The sequence below is a fragment of the Rhinopithecus roxellana genome, chromosome 21 (assembly GCF_007565055.1).
Source record: "Rhinopithecus roxellana isolate Shanxi Qingling chromosome 21, ASM756505v1, whole genome shotgun sequence".
In the NCBI taxonomy this organism is placed as follows: domain Eukaryota; kingdom Metazoa; phylum Chordata; class Mammalia; order Primates; family Cercopithecidae; genus Rhinopithecus; species Rhinopithecus roxellana.
Genome location: NC_044569.1, coordinates 27,191,930 through 27,207,616, shown reverse-complemented (window position 1 = coordinate 27,207,616; position 15,687 = coordinate 27,191,930). Strand labels below are relative to the sequence as shown.

The following is a 15,687-nucleotide window of genomic DNA, read 5'->3' as shown; positions in this document are numbered from 1 at the left end:
GACTCCTCAGGGAGCGCGCGGCCACCGCTGCAAGCCCAGAACACAAACGCCCAGAGCTTCCTCTGCTTAGAAACCCGCGGCGCTTGACCCCGCCTCACCTGCTGTCGGCCCCGCCCCGCCCGCCGCCGGCCTGCTCACGGCTCCTCCCGTTCTCCCTGAAGCCACGCCTCTGACCCCGCCCCGTCCTGTCTCCGTCCCGCCCCCCGCCCGCCAGCCCGCGTCTCTGTCTCTCGCTTTCCCTGAGGCCCCGCCTTCAGCCCCGCCCCGTCCTGTCTCCGCCCCGCCCCCGCCTGCCGGCCCGCGTCGTCGTCTCTCGCCCTCCCCGGGCCGCGCGGCCGGCTGGCAGAGAGCATCGGCGGCCGCGGCGACACCACCGCCTGGGGAAGCGGGCGCTGCGCTGGATACGGCGCCACCGAGAGCGCCCGCCGCCTGTTGGTCTCTGTCCTGCAATTCGGGGTTGCCCTCACGAGCGTCCAGCGTTTCCTGAGGGCGGGCGTGTCCGAGCGGTGTGGGGCGCGGGGACCGAGCGCGGCTGAGGAGACCGAGCTGGGGCAGCGCCTGTCGGAGCGCGGGGGACGGCGCGGGGGTCTCGCGGAGCCCCGCGGGAACCTGGCCCTCCGTGCAGAGCAGTTTTCTGGAACTCTCCGCCTCCGCCTCCCTTGGGGCCCAGTGCGGCGCTGAGCCCCCGTCCGCATCTGCCTGAGGTAAGCGGACTTGGTGGCTCAGGGGTCTCTAGCCCTCCTGCCTCAGCCCCAGAGCGGGGAGCGGAGCATGGGGGCGGCAGGGTCGGAGGACGCCAGTGAAAAAATGCAACAGGCGGGGCGGATCAGGAAACTCCTAGCCTGAATGTTTCCTACAGAGGGGAGACTTGTCCAAGACTGAAACTTGCTTAGGTTCTTCCAGCCGCGGACGGGCACGGAGAGGCGTCTTCCGACACCGGGGTCCGAGCTCCCTCTGGCGGCTCTGCCTGAGGACAGGGACGCGGCCACAGGTGAGCGCCAGGCACGGAGCTACCGCCCCTCGGCCTGGCGCCTGGTCACGATTCGCGGTTCCCCTACCGAGAAAAGTGACTGGTCCGAGTAGTTCTCATTAGGAAGATACCTTATGATCCCATGAAAGCTAAACCTTACCCCGGAATTTTAAAAAAAGGTCTTTTCAACTTTTAGTTTTTTGTCCCTCGGTCCTTGGGAACAAGGAATAACAAGGATAGTAGGACTCATCTTTCTGTAAACTGCATTTGAATAGAAACATTTTTTAAGTGACCAAAGACACTTTAGTGGCGTTAAACTATAGATATTGTCTGGAGAATTCAATCTTGTATATTTTGTATTATTAGTTGCTTGTCGTCTGCTGACGGTCATTGGGTTCCAAATAAGTGCATTTAAATGGATAAGAAAAAAATCACTTGCCCTAGCTTAGATTGCAGATAATATGAGATTTCAGTGTGATTCTAAAATTTCTATCAAGTGATTGCAGAATGTTTAAGCTATCAGTTTATGTTCACTCTCAGCATACCTGGAGCCTTAGAGAATTTTTGTTTTGTCCCCCACCCCCAGAAAAGAGTGTCATGAAAAAAGAACAGAAGAGAGACCTCACTGTTGCTGAAAGAGGAATTTTCTTTCCCATTTGGCGGTTACTTCATGATTGGATGAGAAGTATCTAGGTGGCTGAAGAGATTGCATTTTTATGGTTATACACTTGAAGCTGATAAAAGAAGATATGAACATGATTTCTCTTTATCATAATAGGCTGATGAGTAAGTAAGCCTGAAAAATATTTGAAATGAAAGCAGGAATTTTGAATTTTTTAAAACCAACTAAGACTTTGATCACCTGTGAAGGACGTTTCTTTCTCATAAATGGAAGAAAAACATTCACAAGACAAGAAGTATAAAACGTTGAGAGGAATGACAACTGAGTCCACTCACTCGAAGAATGTCAGTACTTTATCATCTTCTTTGGGGAAACATACGCAAATGCGTCATACATGTGTGGTGAACTTATCACCAGTGATGGTTTTCTATGTTAGAAATGACTCTTAATTTGAATTTTGGAGTGCTTTTTCCCTTTTTTTAACAATGTGTGTTCCAAGTCTTTGTGTTACATAGATTTAAGTAAAGGAAGTAAATGTTGAATTCATAGTGTTTTTTAACTGTACCACTTCCCTGTGTATTATGGAAAAATTAGAAATTTTAACGTTCTTCGAAGTTTTACTGGAAGCAAAACTGTGCCAGGGACCGAGATACACAATTTAAGTTTTCTCTTTCTGGCAACTGCACTTGCTTAGAATGTACTGAATGTCAGCTGGATTTCACAGCATATCAGATTTACAGTCTTTGTTTTATCAAGGCCTTTACTGTATGTTTTATACTAACCAGATGGGAAACACATTGAGCATCATATCTGACATGTATGCCTAAGGAGGAGCTCCCCCATGGATCATGGCGTTAATGTTTACAGGACATTTACTATTCTTAGTATTATTGATGTTTGCTTTCTCTACTTTTGAGGAATCTGTGAGCAATTACTCTGAATGGGCAGTTTTCGCAGATGATATAGATCAGTTTAAAACACAGAAAGTACAAGATTTCAGACCCAACCAAAAGCTGAAGAAAAGTATGCTTCATCCAAGTTTATATTTTGATGCTGGAGAAATCCAAGCAATGAGACAAAAGTCTCGCACAAGCCATTTGCATCTTTTTAGAGCTATCAGAAGTGCAGTGACAGTTATGCTGTCCAACCCAACATACTACCTACCTCCACCAAAGCATGCTGATTTTGCTGCCAAGTGGAATGAAATTTATGGTAACAATCTTCCTCCTTTAGCATTGTACTGTTTGTTATGCCCAGAAGACAAAGTTGCCTTTGAATTTGTCTTGGAATATATGGACAGGATGGTTGGCTACAAAGACTGGCTAGTAGAGAATGCACCAGGAGATGAGGTTCCAATTGGCCATTCCTTAACAGGTTTTGCCACTGCCTTTGACTTTTTATATAACTTATTAGATAATCATCGAAGACAAAAATACCTGGACAAAATATGGGTTATTACTGAGGAAATGTATGAATATTCCAAGGTCCGCTCATGGGGCAAACAGCTTCTCCATAACCACCAAGCCACTAATATGATAGCATTACTCACAGGGGCCTTGGTGACTGGAGTAGATAAAGGATCTAAAGCAAATATATGGAAACAGGCTGTAGTGGATGTAATGGAAAAGACAATGTTTCTGTTGAATCATATTGTTGATGGTTCTTTGGATGAAGGTGTGGCCTATGGAAGCTACACAGCTAAATCCATCACACAGTATGTTTTTCTGGCCCAGCGCCATTTTAATATCAACAACTTGGATAATAACTGGTTAAAGATGCACTTTTGGTTCTATTATGCCACCCTTTTACCTGGCTTCCAAAGAACTGTGGGTATAGCAGATTCCAATTATAATTGGTTTTATGGTCCAGAGAGCCAGCTAGTTTTCTTGGATAAGTTCATCTTAAAGAATGGAGCTGGAAATTGGTTAGCTCAGCAAATTAGAAAGCACCGACCTAAAGATGGACCGATGGTTCCTTCAACTGCCCAAAGGTGGAGTACTCTTCACACCGAATACATCTGGTATGATCCCCAGCTCACACCACAGCCGCCTGCTGAATATGGTACTGCAAAAATACACACATTTCCTAACTGGGGTGTGGTTACTTATGGGGCTGGGTTGCCAAACACACAGACCAATACCTTTGTGTCTTTTAAATCTGGGAAGTTGGGAGGACGAGCTGTTTATGACATAGTTCATTTTCAGCCATATTCCTGGATTGATGGGTGGAGAAGCTTTAACCCAGGACATGAGCATCCAGATCAGAACTCATTTACTTTTGCCCCCAATGGACAAGTATTTGTTTCTGAAGCTCTCTATGGACCCAAGTTGAGCCACCTTAACAATGTATTGGTGTTTGCTCCATCACCTTCAAGCCAGTGTAATAAGCCCTGGGAAGGTCAACTGGGAGAATGTGCACAGTGGCTTAAGTGGACTGGTGAAGAGGTTGGTGATGCAGCTGGGGAAATCATCACTGCCTCTCAACATGGGGAAATGATATTTGTGAGTGGGGAAGCCGTGTCTGCTTATTCTTCAGCGATGAGACTGAAAAGTGTGTATCGTGCTTTGCTTCTCTTAAATTCCCAAACTCTGCTAGTTGTTGATCATATTGAGAGGCAAGAAGATTCCCCAATAAATTCTGTCAGTGCCTTCTTTCATAATTTGGATATTGATTTTAAATATATCCCATATAAGTTTATGAATAGGTATAATGGTGCCATGATGGATGTGTGGGATGCACACTACAAAATGTTTTGGTTTGATCATCATGGCAGTAGTCCCATGGCCAGTATACAGGAAGCAGAGCAAGCTGCTGAATTTAAAAAACGGTGGACTCAATTTGTTAATGTTACTTTTCAGATGGAATCCACAATCACAAGAATTGCATATGTCTTTTATGGGCCATATATCAATGTTTCCAGCTGCAGATTTATTGATAGTTCCGATTCTGGACTTCAGATTTCTCTCAATGTCAATAATACTGAACATGTTGTTTCTATTGTAACTGATTACCATAACCTGAAGACAAGATTCAATTATCTGGGATTCGGTGGCTTTGCCAGTGTGGCTGATCAAGGCCAAATAACCCGATTTGGTTTGGGCACTCAAGCAATAGTAAAGCCAGTAAGACATGATAGGATTATTTTCCCCTTTGGATTTAAATTTAATATAGCAGTTGGATTAATTTTGTGCATTAGCTTGGTGATTTTAACTTTCCAGTGGCGTTTTTACCTTTCTTTTAGAAAACTAATGAGATGGATACTAATACTGGTTATTGCCTTGTGGTTTATTGAGCTTCTGGATGTGTGGAGCACTTGTAGTCAGCCCATTTGTGCAAAATGGACAAAGACAGAGGCCGAGGGAAGCAAGAAGTCTTTGTCTTCTGAAGGGCACCACGTGGATCTTCCTGATGTTGTCATTACTTCACTTCCTGGTTCAGGAGCTGAAATTCTCAAACAACTTTTTTTCAACAGTAGTGATTTTCTCTACATCAGGGTTCCTACGGCCTACATTGATATTCCTGAAACTGAGTTTGAAATCGACTCATTTGTAGATGCTTGTGAATGGAAGGTGTCAGATATCCGCAGTGGGCATTTTCGTTTACTCCGAGGCTGGTTGCAGTCTTTAGTCCAGGACACAAAATTACATTTGCAAAACATCCATCTGCATGAACCCAATAGGGGTAAACTGGCCCAATATTTTGCAATGAATAAGGACAAAAAAAGAAAATTTAAAAGGAGAGAGTCTTTCCCAGAACAAAGAAGTCAAATGAAAGGCGCCTTTGATAGAGATGCTGAATATATTAGGGCTTTGAGGAGACACCTGGTTTACTACCCAAGTGCACGTCCTGTGCTCAGTTTAAGCAGTGGGAGCTGGACGTTAAAGCTTCATTTTTTTCAAGAAGTTTTAGGAGCTTCGATGAGGGCATTGTACATAGTAAGAGACCCTCGGGCATGGATTTATTCAATGTTGTACAATAGTAAACCAAGTCTTTATTCTTTGAAGAATGTACCAGAGCATTTAGCAAAATTGTTTAAAATAGAGGGAGGTAAAGGCAAATGTAACTTAAATTCGGGTTATGCTTTCGAGTATGAACCCTTAAGGAAAGAATTATCAAAATCCAAATCAAATGCAGTGTCCCTGTTGTCTCACTTGTGGCTGGCAAATACAGCAGCAGCCTTGAGAATAAATACAGATTTGCTGCCTACTAGCTACCAGCTGGTCAAGTTTGAAGATATTGTGCATTTTCCTCAGAAAACTACCGAAAGGATTTTTGCCTTTCTTGGAATTCCTTTGTCTCCTGCTAGTTTAAACCAAATATTGTTTGCCACCTCTACAAACCTTTTTTACCTTCCCTATGAAGGGGAAATATCACCAACTAATACTAATGTTTGGAAACAGAACTTGCCTAGAGATGAAATTAAACTAATTGAAAACATCTGCTGGACACTAATGGATCGCCTAGGATATCCAAAGTTTATGGACTAAATGCTGCAGGTCAGCAGAAATTTGCACTAATAATACTTCCCAACCCACTTTGTGGCTATGAATCAGAAGAGTTTGTTTATTCTTGTGTGTGTGTGTGTGTGTGCGTGTGTGTGTGTTCAGTGTTATTTGCACAGAGAGATTGTTTTAAAAAATGGCACCATATTCGGCCTAGCAGGATTTATTTTTATGTCATCACCTCCCTTGCCTTTGTTTCTGAAAATTTTGTCTGCTAAAAAGTTTCTGCTACAGAGTGGTAGATGAAGTTACATCGTGGGGATCAGGGGAGATGGGGAACATTTTAAAGGTTTTTGTCTAACTCTCCTTCATCTGTAACTGTGCTAATCTATCTAGAGACCTCAAACACTGCTAAAGGCCTTGCAATTGCTGCTTTACCATGCATCTCTTGCTTTCAAGATGGTCTACAAAAGTTCCTTATCCTTTTGAAAAGTTCTTCTGACACACTTACCTTGCACAAAGAAAAAGAAAAGAATTTCTTTTACTGTGTATAATGTGCAGTGATATCACTGAGGAAATGGTGAAAGCTCCTATCAGAACTGTAGGATTTCTTCTGGGAAATACAGATGGAAATACAGAATGAATATGTTTTTCTGAGGTCAGAAACTGACTTTAAAAGCCTCCTTAAAGTTTTTTACTTAGAAATAATAAGGAATAAGTCTTTGAAAAATCTGGGTGCCAAGGGCTGGTAGATTATTTTAGACATGGTTGTCTGTTTAAAACTCTTCTTTCACTTTTTATCCTCCCTGAAGCTACAGCTGTTCACCATCACATCTCTCCCACCCTATCCTTTCTGTCACTGTCAAGCAAAACAATCAGTAGTTACTAATTGCTAAACTCCCAATATTGTGGGATATTTTCCCCCCAGATGATTAATTTTGCAGTAAAGACTGACACAGACTTAGAATCAAATTTATTTTTCTGAAATTAACACTCTGTGACTCAAAGTGGTGCCACTGCAGTGTCTTTTTAAACTGGAAACAGAATTGGAAAACTGCCTGACTTATCTTTCATCCCTTTGAATGAGTTTACAGACTGCCAGTGTCTGCAAAAGTTGAAAGCAAATGGGAGATGATGTCAGAGGCATCTGTTTCCTTTACCATCTGCATCTTATTATAAATGTAGTCGTCATAAAGTGTGGTTTATTTTATTTTGGTAGGATCTGAAATCAAAATGCTTTGCCATTATAAGCCAGTGGAGTAATTACAATGTATTGGATGAAAACATAAGGCAGTGTCGAGACTTGATGAAAATCTCTGTACAGATTGCAGTCTTCTTCCTGATGTTTCAAACCGTAGTTCCCCCAAGCTCTCTAACACTTGGGAGTCTGTCATTCTGACCTAGATAAAAGTGGTTCTTCCTCAGTAGTTTGTTATTATGGCAAAAGGTGCCTCCAGAGTGATAAAGCTGTGGATATGTTACATTCCAGCTAAACCTAACTGGGCTGTCAGTTTTCTTCCATTATAGTGTGAATGGAGGCTGCCCCCCTCCCCCACATCTTCCTTCCCATATCTCTCATGATCGTCCCTCTGTAATGTCAAAATGAATGAAATTCATGTGAATGTAGGTTGAGAGGGCACTGAAGACCTGAATCTACACTATTATTCTCAAGAAAGATTATTCTTTCTATCTCAGAGTTACCAGCCAGCATATAAAATGCTACTTGGATGATATCTACATGAATATTGCATGCTACATGGGTGATAACACTATTTTCATTACTGGTCAGAGTCTCAGTGTTTACATTCAATTCCTAGGATATGTGATCTTGAATCCGATCACATATAAAAAGTCTGGATTGTCAGCAGTATTAGATCTGATCAAGGTAGGAATTATAATTGTGTGCAGGTAGCAAACAAGAAAGCAGAAACTACTGCTTCCTTTATTTTAACATTGTGCAGACGATACAGAAGTGTACTTGTGGGCAGGAGAAGGCCAAATGGAGTATGTGGAGTAATAGGGGAAGAAGAGTAACAAAAAATGAAAAAAAATGAGTTACATTGAGAATGGATATGGGAACATGCCATTGAGAGCAAAATAAAGGTACAGGCTTACCAAAACGATCTTTACAATGTATCCTAGCTTTCACCCCCACGTGGCAATGCAGTTGTATTTGCCTGTTTCTGTATTCACCTACTCCCACCCCAAGGGAAAATTTTAGACATGAACCCTACTATTTAGTTAATTCTAAAATAGAAAGTTTGCTGGAGAAAGTGTCTACTCACAGATTGTCCTGTAAGGAATGTTATGTATGGGTGAGCGGGTGACACATCCATTGGATATGTATGCATGTGATGGTGCCTGAGATCCCTGCCTTAGAAACTGAATTCCCCAGGGAATTGATTCTCCCAGCACATTCCCAGGTCCTGCACTCTTAGGGTGATCTAGGAAAATTTTAAGTAGCTTCTACTCTTATTTTTGTTCTTACCTTTAAAATAATTAAAAAGAGGGATTATCACTATCTGACACTTCTGAAAGAAATAATTATAAAGTTTCTTATCTGTAAAATCCATCTTTTTCTACATTAACTTCCCCAAACATAGGCCTAATTGGGATAAATGCTTTTATTAAAATAATAGGATTGACATTTTAAAATTTTGAAAGGACTTATTAATTTTGCGGACAATAGTAACAAATATAACGGTAAATTTTCAAACAACATAAATTTACTCAGGATGAAATGAAAAGGCCATATTCAGAGTTTAATTTACTCTAATGAAAATTCAGAGGGAATAGGAAATAGGATAATCTGCTCAGGAGAAAGCAGCTGAAGCTGCATAAATTTAATTTGTAGAATTTAATTTAAAATTTAAATTTTAACAAAGAGATGACGCAAGAATATGTATGTTTAGGTGTAGACACCAAAATATTAGACATTTGATTGTCCTTTTACATAGAGAATAACTAATAAATGCCTGACAAGAATGGGACAATCCTTCCATGTATCAGAATTCCCAGGTCTTGCTATATTGCCCTCTGCAAATGTATTCAAAGAAGAACCTCCTCCATCACTTACTTTTGGTTGGCTTCATTGTTCAGCAGTGATTTCTGTCCATCACCAAATATCCTAGGCATTCTTGGTATACAAAGTATATCACAATTACAAGTGAGTAAATATTAATGATAATTTTTGAATTGCTTCGTTTGGCTTAATTAACTTTGATCAGAAATAAAAAAGTTTTCATGTATTAATTTAGGAAAAAACATAAACAGAAGGCAGTATAACACACCACTTCCAAAAGTAAGGGCACCTAACCTTGTTTTTTTTTTTTTTTTTTGGAGACGGAGTCTCACTCTGTCACCCAGGCTGGAGTGCAGTGGTGCATCTCGGCTCACTGCAACCTCCGCCTCCCGGGTTCAAGCAATTCTCCTACTTCAGACTCCTGAATAGCTGTGATTATAGGTGCACGCCACCATGCTTGGCTCATTTTTATATTTTCAGTAGAGACAGGGTTTCACCACATTGGTCAGGCTGGTCTCGAACTCCTGACCTCATGATCTGCCCGCCTGGGCCTCCCAAAGTACTGGGATTACAGGCGTGAGCCACCACACCTAGCAAGGGTACCTGACATTCTAAGATACCAAGACACTTAATATGTGGGCTATTAGCCGCTTATTTAAATGTCAACCAAATTGTCTAATATATCTGATTAATCATGATTTCACTTCATTTTGGAAGAAAAATTATCCATGTAATTTTTAAAGATCCAGATGACTTTGGATTTTTGCATAGACGACGATAGACACTTTAAACAATAGATTCTAACATTCTCTGAAACACTTGAGATGTTTGAGCTACCATTTATATGGGTTATTTGTATGTAGTCCAAGTAACGCATACATGTTTAATTGATTCTGTTTTCATGGATAGATTCAGCTAAGTCTTCCAAGCAATTAGTTTTTTTGTTCATCGTCGTTTTTCCTTCACACATTATCCAGTTATGCAGCACTGGAAACGGAGTGAAGATCGTAAACCGATTTTATCAGACCTATGTATAATAAGACTCCTGTTAATACAAAAATAAAAAGCTAAAAGCAACTTGTCTATGATTGGGATAATTTTATCATAACCCTTTTCCTTAGGTCTTTGAGTAATGCTGTTAAGATTTTGTATGGAGCTGAGGAACCAGCAGTTGGAAAATGCAGGGCAAACTGAATATCGATACCCAAACCCACAATTGTAGCAACTGAACTTGGTCCTTCTCCACCTCCCCAACCCCCGACTCTTTTGTCTCTGTTCCCCTAACTTAATTCCAGGCCCTGACTGCAACTTTCTAAATGGCAATGATGTACCTGTATCAAGCATCTGTATTCTACATCTGCCCCTCCTGCCACTGGTAAGATCTTCATTCAGGCATGATATCACTAAAAGAAGAAGCTTCTTGCAAGTTACTTGAGGTATACATCACTAAAGTGATGCACAAGGTTAGCACATTGAAGATGCCTTTTTTTTTTTTTTTTAAATAGAAGAGATTTAACACTACTTCCAGAGGTAAGGTTCCCTAACGTTCTAAGATATCAAGACAGTTAACATGTGGACTGTTAACTGCCTGTTTAAATGTTGACTGAATTGTCAATAATTGGTTTACTTTGGATAAGGATCTATCATGAATTGATCACTTAATATGTGCTGCATATTGAATCATAAGGTTTTTGTGTATCATTACAATCCTCACAACAACTCTCTCAAGTAGTTATTTTACATACATGTTTGGAACTCATGTCAAGTGATTTGTCCAAAGTAAATCAGCTGTTAAGTGGTTTGACCAAGATTTAGGCACGTGTTTTTTCAATTCAAAAGTTTTTTGAAGGAATTTTGAATGGATTTATAATTCATTATTAATTTGACTGTTCACCATACTTTTGTTACTTTTGAATGAACGGATACTTTTGAATAAAAGGACCAATCAGTGTATCTACTGTCAAGGTACTTATTAGCATACAGGAAGAACATAAAAGTCAATTGACTATGAATCTGCTTATTGAGGAATTGGCAGTCTCTCTAGAGACTTTCAAACTCTTAGGAATTCATTAGAAAGAGAAGGAGCGAGAGGAGGGCCATGCAAGGTAGTGATTACCACCCAAGGAAAAGCCCCAGGAAATGGTACCTGTTTATGAAAGACATGGCTTATTTATTTCTGAAACAGCGTGGTTCTGAGGAAAAAGAAGAAACTTCTTGCAAGTTACTTGAGGTATACATCATGGATGCAAAGGTTAGCACATTGAAGACGGTTTTGTTTTTTTTTTTTTAATAGAAGGGAATATAACACTACTTCCAGAGGTAAGGTTCCCTAACATTCTAATATATCAATTAATTAGGGGGATTTATGATAGGTAAATTTGAGTAGAGATCACCACTAGGTTTTGAGTGTATACTTCTCATGACACGTCCCATCAATCTTCTAAAAGAGATTCTGGGTTATCCATAAGTGCAAATAGAATAAAACCACTGAAACTCACTCTTGCAACTGTCACTCACTCAACTACCCCACGTTTGGTCTGTATTTGAATATCAAGGAATGCCCTGGAGAGAGAGAGAGAGAGAGAAAGAGAAAGCCTGAGTGTGGTCTGACTGGCCTGTGTGTAGACCATTGCTAGTAATGACGGTAAGATGGACAACTCAGTGTATTTGATTCAGCCTCCATCAGGCTTTTCTTTTCCTTCTCTCCCCCTCCCTAAGAACCTCCAGATCCACAGTGCCAGGCACAGTTCTCAATCCTGGGAATGCAGGGGTGAACAAAGTATACATGGGCTGTACCTCCATGGAGCTGACAGTTAAGAGGGAACTGAAAAGAAACATTCCTTTTCCACTTTTCACAAATTTCCCAGCATAAAGGAGCCTACACCAAGTAGAAGTGAATGCTGTGAATTCTGTGACAGTTGATCAAATATATTCAAATAGAGTTTGTTTTAGGGAAAAAATAACAATCTGTTATTCTTTTCCCTGTCTTGTAAATAATCACAGAAGACAGGAAATAAAGGAGGGAGGGAAGGAGTGAAATGGGAAGAAAGGAGAAACCCTAAATCTGAACACAGAAAATAAAGTACTCAAGGAGAATCATTCCAATAACAATGGTATGTTAATTATTGTATAAACTATTTAAAAGACTGAAATATTAGGGAAGATGATACTTGGTAGAACAGAAAGACAAATTATAATCCAAGCCGATACTGTTTCACAGTACATGGCAATTGCTCTTTCTATTTTATACTGTTTCTTTAAATGATTTCTGTATTGCTGACTCTTGAAATGAATGTAATTTTTCTTTCAACTGTATTAACACTGATGTTGAATTTCACCTAATGTCTCAGGTTTTCAGATGTCCTAGATAAGCCAGTGTCCTCTAATGTATTGTGTTCTGCTCTATTTCTGACCTCTGGATACATACATTATTCTTTACGGTTTAAAAAGGGAAATATTCATGGTCATGCAACATCTTTAATGCTCCTTGTTTCTCTTTTTGGAAGTCAGTTTGGCTCCTATTACTGTCACTTTTCTCATTTGCTAAATGAGAAACATAAACTATTCAATCCTTGCATTAAAATCTGACACCCCTCAATGAACAAGAAGTTTAATTTTACCTTGTTCATTGCATGATGCGAATAATGCTCCAAACCCTTGTACTATACTGAAAAATTACAGCCAAGTTTTATTGATTTTTGTTTGTTGTTTTTTGTTTGTTTGTTTGTTTGTTGTTTTAATGGTATATTCATTCCTGCACTCTTTTCCAAAAGATTAGGTTTTCTCTAGATTTGTTTACATTGCTTGCAGCTTTAAAATATGGTTATTTTAACTTTATGAACCATTTAAAGTTGATGCTTCAATGCAATATTTCACTTAACATTGAAGGGAGATTTATATGTATAAAAACACAATACAACCAAGAAATGATGAAATTGCTTTGAGGAAATACTCATTAAAATATGAGTTCATATAAAGGATATAGCTAATAAAAGTTAACCCCACATCAACAAAACATAAAGTTTTTACTATTTTTTTAAGCATCAATCTGAGCACCCTGGCTAGTTCAATGCTAGCTGGAGCATAACATGCTTATAGTTGGCTTATGTACACCAACTAACTTCTGATGATCTCTCTGGATTTACCGAAGTGAACTGAAATGTACACATATCCAGTTGTTATTTTGACCTTTTCCTAACAGTAATTATAAAACCATCTAAAATATCCTGTTGTTGAACACATGAATAAAAAGATACATACTTATATACACACACACAAACTTAAAATGTCATTACCTTAAGAGGCATAAGGTTTTCTTTGTACAACCAGCAGGTTGTACTGGTGGGTTTTTCACAAGCTTTGTTTTTATCTTTCCCCCATTTCCATCCTAATTTGAAGGGGGACATTACCATTGAAAATGTAATATACACAAGTTTATATTTAATATGATCTTTGGAATTAGAAATAAGTACAAATCCCCTACTAGCTCTGAGGTGTTGTGCAAGTTTCTTAATTTTAAATCTTCATTTTTCTAGCAGTAAACTCCCTCAAAGTTGAAGCAAGGATTTTCAAAAAGTATGTAAATTAATTATAGTAATTATTTCCTCTTTGTGACCATCTCCAATATTCTTGTCTTACTGATGAGAGAGAGAGGCAGCAGAGGTATATTTACTTTTATTTCTCTTATAGTATATGCCCAAAGAGAAAAAAATATAAAATGTGATGCATGTTTTTAAGTGAGAAAATATTAAAAATATTTTCAAATAATTTGGGCATATATAGTTAAGATACGTAGATATCTATACTAATCAGGCACCTATTTTGGTAATTACTGTATTAATTGAGTTGCACAAACTTGTAAAATAAAAATTACACAATATGTTGATTTAGAAATACTGCTTTTTTAATGTTCATATTTCAGTAAATAATTTTATTCAGCTTTTCACTTCACCTTCAATATCTTCATTCTCAGAGCCTTATTTTGTCTTTTTCCAAAGTATATTTACTTCTGAGATATATTGAGATATAAACATTTCTGAATTCAAGTCTGATGCTGTCATTCAGTTTTATTCCACGTCACAACTCATTTTTTTTTTTAGACAGAGTTCCGCTCTGTCACCCAGGCTGGAAGAGTGCAGTGGCGTGATATCAGCTCACTGCAACCTCCACCTCCCAGGTTCAAGCGATTCTTGTGCCTCAGCCTCTGGAGTAGCTGGGATTACAGGCAGCCACCACCACATCCAGCTAATTTTTTTGTATTTTTAGTAGAGATGGGGTTTTGCCTGTTGGCCAGGCTGGTCTCAAACTCCTGAATTCAGGTAAACCACCCCCTCATCCTTCCAAAGTGCTGGGATTATAGGCATGAGCCATCCTGCCTGGCCATATGTGCCATTTGCATAACATTAAGCATAACTGCATTCATACCTTCTTTTGATAGACATATATTTGTGATTGTCTGCATTATTGTATTTTTCCATTTCAATTTTTTCCACTTAAGTATACATAAAGCTCAACATGTTTTAGAACATTACATTTACTCCACTGACTGTGATAGAATAAACTGAAACCAGTTGGAGGAAGTATATTCAAATTACATATCAATGTATATGTATATATTACTTTAACACCATACATAACAGAGGATTATATCAATATAAAACTATTACATCTATGTAGAATGAACTTTTCTGTTAAGTCACAGGCTATTCACACATATGTTTGGGGTTGCGGTAAAATTCTACAGTACCTCATCTTTTGGTTGGTGCTTTGTAAGTTTGAATGCTTTCTTTTTTGTGGCTTGTACGTTGGGACCAAGGAGCAAATTCCAGAGCCTCCAGTCAGAAACTCAACCTTTCAGTGAGGAGAGTGGGAAAGTGCACCTCTGAAGTAGGGGTGAGTGTCATAGTACTATGCTAATGGGGCACATACCCTCAGTAGAGAGTCAGTCCTTGTGTGTGATTGTTTATTATTGGATATTGCTGCCACATCCTTGCATTACTTGTCTCTAGGCAGTTATATACCACTATTGTGTTGATTATTTTATATATGAGCTTTATTGCCCCTCTCTGTTGAACTGTAGGCATTTGGATATGCAAAATAGATTGCACTAATACGTTGACAATGAAAAAAATGCACTGACCCTAGCTGGGAATTTGGAAGCCCTCCCTTATGATATTGATACGTTGTTGTGGCCAGAACTGGGATTTAGATTTAGAATTCATATACTCACACATTCTACAAAATGTTATGAAACATATGTAATATGAAAGATAGTAGTAAAACGAACATGAGTATACACACCAACCACTCTAAGAAATACTCAGTTAATATTAGTAGTTAAGCCCTCCATCTGACTTTCCATTTTCACATCGTCTGCTCCCACCAACCATCCCAGAGGTAACCTCTGTCCTGGATTTTGTATTTATCATTTCCTTGATCTTCTTTATAGCTCCACCATATGTAGCTCTGTCTTCATCAACATACTGTATGATTTTGCATGTTTGTACACTTTATTTTAATACTAACTGTATTCGTCAGGGTTCTCCAGAGGAACAAAACCAATAAGATAAGGTTGTTAGGGAGAATTGGCTTATAGGATTACAAGGGAAGTTCCACAGTAGGTCATCTGCCA

At 39.4% G+C, this 15,687-nt stretch overlaps 1 protein-coding gene across 1 annotated transcript; it reads left to right on the top strand.

Moving 5' to 3' along the window:
• The first annotated feature begins 351 nt into the window (after positions 1 to 351).
• On the top strand, positions 352 to 6,672 carry DSEL (dermatan sulfate epimerase like). Its single transcript, XM_010358896.2, has 2 exons — positions 352 to 704; positions 1,557 to 6,672. Exon 2 carries the CDS (start codon positions 2,441 to 2,443, stop codon positions 6,077 to 6,079), a length of 3,639 nt encoding a protein of 1,212 aa, XP_010357198.1. The 5' UTR covers positions 352 to 704; positions 1,557 to 2,440; the 3' UTR covers positions 6,080 to 6,672.
• The last annotated feature ends 9,015 nt before the right edge of the window (positions 6,673 to 15,687 follow it).